This window comes from Peromyscus leucopus, chromosome 8b (assembly GCF_004664715.2).
Source record: "Peromyscus leucopus breed LL Stock chromosome 8b, UCI_PerLeu_2.1, whole genome shotgun sequence".
Classification (NCBI taxonomy): domain Eukaryota; kingdom Metazoa; phylum Chordata; class Mammalia; order Rodentia; family Cricetidae; genus Peromyscus; species Peromyscus leucopus.
This window is the reverse complement of record NC_051086.1, coordinates 61,691,936-61,700,887: the sequence shown is the minus strand read 5'-3', so window position 1 is coordinate 61,700,887 and position 8,952 is coordinate 61,691,936. Positions and strand designations below refer to the sequence as shown.

Sequence of the window (8,952 nt, the reverse complement as noted above, 5' to 3'; positions counted from 1 at the left end):
GGGGAGTTTCCTGCTTCTCAGAAAAGTCTGTCAGATATTCTGGGTCTATAGGCTGAAGGTGGATGCCCCAACATCACAGAGGAACCTAAGGTGACTGCCCAGGCAGCCAGCTGTGTCTGTCATTTCTCTCAACTTTGTAGTTGCTTGCTCTGAACTTGGTGTTTACTCAGGTATATTATGTCCTCAGATCTTTGAGGGGGCTGAAGACTAGATAGTTACAGTTACAGTTCTCTTAATCACAGTAGAAAGCAAATTAGGAGCAAAAATCTGGACTCTTCAGGAAAGGACAGCTGATGGAGTCTTTTCTCTAATTTGCCAAACACAAATTGACTGGACATTGTGAATGTATTTCTTACTTGATAATTGTTCTTAATGTATATAGTTTCATTTTGTTAAGGTCAGTACCTTTCCTTTCTTTTTAGACAATACCCGATAATTATTTTTATTGTATATAGTTTTACTATGTTAGAGTTAGGACCTTTCCTTTTTAATTAGACCAAAAGGAGGAAATGTTATGGGAATTTGTCTCTGTTGTGGCCTGATGTCCAATGGAATAGAGTGTTTGGTTTGAGAGTCGGGGTTCACATTCAGCTGGCCGAGATGGATCGTAGAGTTCCCCAGCAGACTCAGGACAAGAGAAAGAAAGGCCCTGGGAAGAGGATGAGGTGGGTCCACGGGGTTGCATGACCCTTTTGAGCCGGGAAGTGGATGGTGGTGGTGTGTGCCGCAGTCGCTTGCAATTATCTCAGACTTTTATCTTTAATATTTGTCCCCGAGTTATATTTTATAATAAATGGTAAAAGAAATTGCTGTGATAACATGTCCAGGTCATTTCTGCTCAGTCTTCCTTAGGATACTTCATCTTCCTCAGAAGCAGCTGCAACTCCTGAGCTCAGTGGATGGATCTGCCTTTCACATCATATCCACTGTTTCTCAAATATACCTGAGAAAGCTTGTCTCCGAGTCTTGGCTTAGGCTGTTCACTCTGCCTCAGTGCTCTGTCTGTCTCTGTGTCTCTGTCTCTCTCTGCATATCTTCCTATCAGAGGCATCTTGACTTTACATGCACTGATCCAAAGCTGCTTCCTTCAATAACTCTCCAGAGTAATTTCCAAGAAGGAAGAACAATTTTCCCGCTCCCTACGTGCCCAGCAGCATAAATCATGTTCCGGAGACCACAGTATCTATTCATTTAAGAAGTCCCAAAGTTCCAGGCTGGGGAGATGGCTTGGTCCATAAAAGCACTTACCACTTAAGTATGAGAACCTGAGTTCAGATACCCAGTGCTTACACAAAATGTCAGAGATGGCAGTGTAGTGTGCATCTCTAATCCCAGAGCGAACGCACTGGGGTGGAGACAGACTTGCCAGGTAGCCTAGTCAAATGGTGACCTGCAGGTTTCATGAGAGGTCCGGTCTAGACAAATACAGTGAAGAGCAGCTGAGGAAGACCTAAAGTGTTGACCTCTGTCCTCTACAGACCTGCACCCCACCTACACATGAATATATATATACATACATATAGAATTCCAAAGTTCAGGAGAGATCCTGGCTGTCAGAGCTCCCCAGAGCCAGCAGGAGCCAGGCATTCGGGGTCTCCCGGGGCTGGGGTTACTCAGCCTGGATGGTAGGCTGGTGTTAGATCTGTGGAAAACAGGACCTGCAACATCAGGGCGTGAACCCTAGGCTAGGCCCCCTCCTTCTTCAGTTCTTGAGTTCCCTCCACCAGAAGAGGGGCCCGGGAAGGGTCAGAGGCTAACGGAAGTATTATGCACAGGACTCGCCAGGCTAGGGGTGTTGCAAGACTCTGAGGGCAGGGAGATGGCTTGAGGCCTAGGCAAAGTCCTGCCCTTCTCTGATAGGGGCCAAAAGCACACTTAAGTGTGGCCTCTGGGGGTCAGAGGAAGTGAAAAACAAAGCCACCTCCCTGAACTTTTCCTTCCCCATCCTGAGTCGATAGTCTTCCCTCCAGCCCCTGCTCTGCCCACTCTACCTTTATGCCAAAGCTTCCCCTCCCAGACCCTGGGTCTCCATCATAGGAGGAGTCCTAGCTTGTGCCATGTCCTAAATGCTGACTTAGATGCTAAGAATCTGAGGCCAGGAAAACCCACTGGCCAGAGGGCACCGGGGCGTGGAAGGGCGTCCTCTCTTGCTATGAAGAAATGGTCGAATATGAGGCATTTCCCTGAAGGTTCATGTCAAAACCTTAGTCCCAGCTAGTGGCAATATTGAGATGACCATGAGGGCCTAGATGGGGAGACAGATGCAATCTTTGCAGAGAGTCTTGTTCTTGGCACCTTCCTCTTGCTCTTACTCTCTCTGTTTCTGCCACCAGGTGAACAATTCTGTCCCAGAACACCTTCTCTATCATCCCTCTGCCTCACCACAGGCCCACATGATGGGGCCATGGACTGAAAGCTCCGAACTAAAGTAAACCTTGCCTCTTTTAAGCTGATTTGCGCGCGTGTACTTCTGTCATGATAAAATGTGACTAGCTCCCTCCATCCTCCCCTTTCCCTATAGACACACAGGCTGGCCACACCCAAGAACAGAAAAGGAGGTTTATTGAAAACTATTTACAGTTTGTCCAGGTCCTACCACAGGCTGTAATCAGGACCCGCCCCTCTCACACCTTGGGCAGTGTCTTGGCCCCTGAGGGAGGAGGGCCAGGGCTGAGACCAGGGTACCCACTGTGGCTTTTCATCTATGAACTGACAACTATAAATAGCCCGAAGTGGCAGGCGGGGGACAGGGAATGGATCCCTAACCTGATCTAGTCACAGCCTCAAGAAGAGAACACTATTCTGAAACTCAGGCCCAGTGGGCCGGGTGAGGTGTCCAGAAGTCCTCTGCTTCCAGGAGGCCTTCCTGAACACGAGGGCAAACAGTCTCCCCGACTGCCCTTCCCCAGGTGATGACAGGCCCATGAGTTTCAGAGGCTTGGCCTAGGGATGCTGGGCACCCTTCCTCCCAACACTGACTCAGGGTCCAGAGCCACTGGAGCCGTCCCCAAGCTGAGATGACATTGGAGAGGTCACAGCACAGGGACTTGGCCACAGCCTCAGAGGCAGGGGCACTGGGTGGGGGTGGGGGGTCAGGGCGTCCCGCTGTAGGAATAGTCTGCTTTATTGTGCATCACCAGCCGGTCATCCACGAAGTAGAAGCTGTCAGACTGTGTCTCATACGGGTGACGAATCATCTCGCTGACTGCAAGAGAGGCCCAGCCAGGACAAAGGTCAGGAACCTGAGCCATGCCACTAAGGACTTCAGGACTGGGATAGGGGGAGGCAGGGACAGATGAACCACTTCTGAGATTCTCAGTTTCTCTGAGCCTGCTTCCCTCCTGGTGGCGTGGGGGTGGTACTGGGTAGAGAAGTGACCCAGGATGGGTGAAAAGGGGTCAGATGTACAGGTGCGACCCTCCCACCCCACCCCACCCCACGCTCGGGCTCTACACATCTCCACTCACTTAGCTCCTCAGAGAGAGGCGGGAAGTCATAGATGTGCTCACAGGTGTTCTTGCTGCTGGGGATGCAGAAGCCGAAGTGGAAGTCAAAGCTTTTCAGGAGCTGGTTCCGGAAGTAGTGCCTCTCGATCATGCGGAAGTTGTTGACCGGCTTGTCTCCCACTGTGAACTCCACCCTGAGTTAAGAGAAGGGGGCAGGGGCTGAGAGTAGCCTCCATGCCAGCCGGCCAGCCGGCCAAGGGACCAGGCTCCAGGCAGACCACCAGTGAGAGGTTCTGGAAAGGCTGTTCCCACCCTGGCGCTCACCCCCCACCCCCAGCCCTCACCCCAGCCCCGTGACTCACGTGGCTCCCACCTGCCTCAGGCGGAGGAAGGCAGGTGTGAACTGGTAGCGAACAAAGCGCCCGGCATTGGGGTCCAGGTCCCGCCGGTTGATGGGCAACCGTTCTGCAATGTACCCCAGCTGGGCTCAGCGGGCTTCAGGCTGGGGCCCTTGCCTCCTCCACCCTCCCCCGAGGGCCTCTGATTGAACTTTTCCAAACTCTCCAGAAGTCTCTGGTACACTTTTGCTAAATGGTGGTCCCCAGGGGGCTCTTGGTCAACGAGTCACCACCAATTTTCAGGGGTTCTCAGAGCCAGAGGATTATGCATAGGATCATGGGAGGTCTTTGGGGCTGCAGTTTCCAGGGAGGCCAGCAGAGGGCAGGCTGGCCAGTACTAAACAGGACTGTGCTCCCAAGATGTCCACCCTGAGAAACAGCGGCAGAAAAAGAAGCCTCACTGCCTAGAGACACCTGAGTATGCTGGGGTTCAAGCCTGGACCCTGCTCTGACCCTCCTGTGGCTCAAGGAACCTAGGGATCCCACTCTACAGTCAGTGACCCACCTACCATACCCACCTGAGATAGGGGGTTTCTTGATTTCAAAGAGGACAGTGCCCGAGTCCATGTCCCGGATCTTGAACCTGACGAAGTCAATCTTGTAGATATTTTCCTCGGGGGAGCACAGGTAGTCTAGGGGAGACAGACAGCTGAGCAAACAGGGACCCCCAAATGCCCACTGTCAATTCAGTTTCTGTGGGACCCTAAGGCGCACTCTGTCCCTCTGGCCACTGCCCTCCAAAAAGAAAACTGTGACCCTATCTGAGAGAAGTCCCCACACAGCAGCGGACAGGATTCTGTTTTGAGGACACAGTCAGGGATTAACAGCCTCATCCTAGTGGCCTCACAGGCTCAGGCAAGGGAGGTCACCTCCACCATATCTTTCCTGGTTCCACCCTCTAGTTGGAGGGACCCTTATTTCAACCTCCACGCTGCCAAATTGGCATGCATCCTTTGGACAGCTAGGCCTCCTGTGTAATAGAAGCTTCCAGCCTGAAGGGGGACCTCACTCCAAAGGCAGCATGCAGAAGGAAGGCTGTTACGGTTCTTCCTCAAAGTGTGCCCCACCCCATTACACACCCTGTGCCTGACATACAGATGCACCAGGCGCGGCTGATCTTGAGGGGATTTCCCCTTGCACGGGTCCTCGTTTTGGGGACAGGTTGGTCCCCCTTCCCTGTTCTCTTGCCCCTGGTTCCCACCCACCCCTACCCCCACCCCGTCCCATAAGCAGCTTAGGTGAGCCCAGGTCCCTTAAGCAGCTTATGGGATCTCTGCTGACTCAAGCTGGGAGCCCAGGCTTCTGGGGGATGAAGAGGCTGGCTTTGCTCAACAGATCCTCTGCTGATCTCCCAACGGGAGGAAGTCTTAGCAAGCAGAGGGAGCCCTTAGAGGTCATCTTCCCAGCCTTGGCCCAGAGCCACCGTCAGGGAGAAAGGGCTCTCAGAGAAGAGCACAGGCTAAGCCAGGAAATAGCGTGGCAGGTGCAGCAGGGCATGGATGAGGCAAGGAGGAGAGTCCTGGGCTCAGAAGGAAACCAGGGGAACCAGGCACCGCCTAGGGAGTTCATGGTGTGACCCTAACCACTCTTTGTTGTTGCTGGTTTTTTTTTTTTTTTTTTTTTTTTTGCTTTTTTTTTTTTTTGTTTTTTCGAGACAGGGTTTCTCTGTGTAGCTTTGCGCCTTTCCTGGAGCTCACTTGGTAGCCCAGGCTGGCCTCGAACTCACAGAGATCCGCCTGCCTCTGCCTCCTGAGTGCTGGGATTAAAGGCGTGCGCCACCACTGCCCGGCTGTTGTTGCTGGTTTTAAGTCAGGGCCTCATGCAGCCTGGGCTAACCTCAAACCCACTATGTGGCAGAGGCTGGCCTTGAACTCCTGCTCTTCCCGCTTCATGCAACTTACTGTTCTATCAGCAGCAGCTGCAAGTCCTAGGGGAGGCCCCGGCAAGAAAATAGGAAGGAGCAGAAAAATGCTAGGGAGGCTTGGGTGATATCAACCTTCAAAGTACCACATCCTCCCGCTGACCCACAGAGGCCCGGAAGTCACCCTCTAGGCCCCTGGGCCACCTCCTATTCCTCTGTGGTTGGAAGAGGAAGTGAATACAAAGTCATTCTCTCTTCCCTAGGTCTGTCTCCTCCCCAAGCCTGCCTCCTCCAGGAAGCCCTCCTGACAGCCCTCTAGCACCTTAGAGCTTGGCAGAAACGATATAAAATTTTAGAGAGGGTCCTGAGGTCCTGTCCTGTCCACCACAGCTCAGTAAGCTCTGACACAAAGCTATAGAAAGGTGTTGGCGAGCAAAGGGAGGAGGGGGCAGAAGTGGACGCGGGATCCCAGTTGCCCAACTCCCAGGAAAAGCCTCCCTTCTCACCCTGTGCCCAGCCTGGGAACCTCTCCTCTCACTGGGAACAACTTCTCACACCCAGACCTCAGTCTCTTACACTGCAAACTCAATCTGTCAGCCCCTCTGCCCTTACAGGGCGTGAGGGTCAGGGGCTGCCTAGGGCTCAGGACACTCCAGCCAGTCCCTCCCCTCTGCCAAGTCAAACGAAGCCTAAGACCCAAGGTCAGGCCCGAATAACGGCTCAGAACCCAAGTGCTCTCCTGCTGGAGCCACAAATAGCTCCCTAAGCTGGATTCAGGGCCTGGTAATCCAGGAAGAACAAACCTCAGGCCTGTGTGATTAGGGTCAGAAGACGGCAGGCACCGTGGAGAGGCCTGGAACCCTATTGTCAAATCCCACACAGGAAAGGGCTTCTCACAAGGTGCTTGCCCTTGCTCAACCTCTACAGGCTATGAACTCCCTCCAGACTGGGAGGCACATGCTGTGACTTCACCTGGAGGCTTCCTTAGTTGCAAAACATGCCTTCAGTTATCCAGGAGTGAGGCAGGAGGTGGTCCTGCCTTCCACCCAGAGGGCTAAGCTGAACTGGAAGGGCTGCTGTTACAAAATGCAGCCCACTGGCTTCAACACCAGCCTGGTCCAGGCCCCTCCCTCCACGGATGCCTGCTTGGCCAAGGGAGCACCGCTCTGGAGGTCTAGCCAAGAATGCTGCTGCTGCCGCCCAGCTCTGAAAGGAGGGGGGAGGCCCCTAGGGACCCAGATGCACAAGCTCAGGCCTGCCATCCTGGTCCCCTTCACAGCTGCCTGGGAGCCCTCCGCTCGGCTGCTCCTGCAGCTCCAGGGTTTAGGTCCGCTCCGGCACCTGTGTCCATCCCATAGAAAGGGTCTGCAGGTTCACAAAGGGAGCCAGAGCAGGTTGCTGGTGACCCACTCATTCCAAGGCAGCATGCCATTCTCTCTCCAAATACCTTCCATTCCTCGAGGCTCAACCAACCTTCTGCCAGAAGACTCTCTAGTCCTTGCTCACCATCTGTAGTGATGTCTGCCTTTGCCCTGCATGCTCACTTATCTGCCTGTGCGCAGCTGCTCTGAACCAAGTCCTGTGTAGCCTCCAGGACTGCTGATAAAGAGCCCCGTTGACAGAGCAAGCACGGCATGCCAAGCATTGTCCAAAATCAGAAGACGGGCTTTATTTCACAATAACCTTGAGGGAGGTTAACACTGTTCCCATTTTACAGATGAAAAAACCATGCCCCTGGAAATGAAATTACATTCCCAAGGTCACACAACCAATTATGAGGCAAAACTGGGTCCCTAATCCAGGCAGCAAGGCTTGGAAATAGTTCCAGTGGAGACTAGGCTTTCTTTGATGACAGAGCCTGGTTAAAAAAAAAAAAAAAACAAACAAGGACCAGCCAGTCCAGGCTTGGGGTCACACGCTCGCTTCCATGACACAGCCCACAGCCAACATACTGAAGCAGCCTGACCTATAAACCTTCTCGGCAAGAGTATGGCCCTAGCCCTAATGGGGAAGCAGGGTGAGGGCAGTAAGAGCCAGGGAGCCTGAGGGTCTTCCTCGCCTCCACCGAGGCGGAGGGTAAGTGCTGAGGGCGGACTGCAAGTCAGGCACACTCACTCCCCTGTGTGACCAGCTTCAAAGGGTCCCGACGACTCCACAGGGGAAAGGGTTACAAATGCAGCCGCTGCCCCACCTCCACCATGGGAAAAGGGGTGGGCCCCTTGAAAAGGAAGGAGTGAGGAGAAAATAAGCCCTATTACAAGGAGAGGATGGGGCGCATCAAGGGACCAAGGCAAAGAACAAAATCGCAGGCTTGGAGGCAGAGGGAAAGTAAGGGGACACAGAGGAGGGGCGCTGCGTGGGGGAGGGGTGAGAGCGGGGGCCGGACTCTGAGCCTCGTGGGCCCCCTCCCGCGCTCTCCCTCCAGCCCGCCGGAGGCGCTCCCTTGCCGGTGCTCACCGCCCGTAATCCGCTGCAGCCCTAGCACGTCGTCCGGCCCGATGGGTTGCTTGCCCTGCAGCGGCCCCAGCCTGGGCCCGGGGCCTGGCTCTGGCTCGGACTCGGACCCGGACTCGGATTCCGCCCGCCGCTCCCGCGTGGGCTCCACACTCCGGTTCGAGGCCCCTGGAGCGGGCTCCGCCCCCGGTCCGGTGCCGCCGCCGCCCTTCTTCACCTTCATGGCCTCGCGGGGCCGCGGATCCTCGCCTGCTGCCACCGCCGCCGCCGCCGCTGCCTGCGCTGGCTGGAGCCAGGGGAAGGGGGAGCGTCCGCCGCCCCACCCCCGGCCGGGCCCCAGGTGCCGTCCCGCCTTGGCCACGCCCACAGGGGGCGCGTCACGCATGCCCCGCCCACCGTCTGGCATCTCCCCTGGTAGAGCCAGGATCCTCTGGGTCCTCTTGAACTTCACGGTTCTTCTGGACAATGTAAGGGATACTGAAGACCTCTCCTCTCTCTGTGGGTTCCAACCTCAAGGTCTTTCCCTGATAGCTTCGTCCTGACTCCAGCTCAAGTCTCAACCTCCCACACCCACCCAGTTCTAAAGTACTTCCTCTCAATTACCAGCTAGCCAGTTTTTTTTTTTTTCCCAATGCATTAGGCGAAATTATTTGTATTTGTTCCCTGACCTTTGTTCCTCAAAGGTCAGCTCTATGACAGCAGCCATACTCTCTACTCTGTTCTCTGTAACAGCCCAGCACCAGCACAGTGCTCCTGGCAGCCAGTACCCACTATTTCCCTTTGTTGAACTTAA

General features: G+C 54.5%; 1 protein-coding gene across 1 annotated transcript; it reads right to left on the bottom strand.

Annotated features, from left to right (window-relative positions):
* Positions 1-2,544: 2,544 nt before the first annotated feature.
* On the bottom strand, positions 2,545-8,496 carry Unc119 (unc-119 lipid binding chaperone). The gene is made up of 5 exons (XM_028866884.2): positions 8,163-8,496; positions 4,363-4,476; positions 3,809-3,911; positions 3,468-3,640; positions 2,545-3,205 (listed from the first exon to the last, which is right to left on the bottom strand). The coding sequence occupies exons 1-5, from the start codon at positions 8,380-8,382 to the stop codon at positions 3,093-3,095; spliced, it is 723 nt and encodes a 240-aa protein (XP_028722717.1). The 5' UTR covers positions 8,383-8,496; the 3' UTR covers positions 2,545-3,092.
* Between the last annotated feature and the right edge of the window lie 456 nt (positions 8,497-8,952).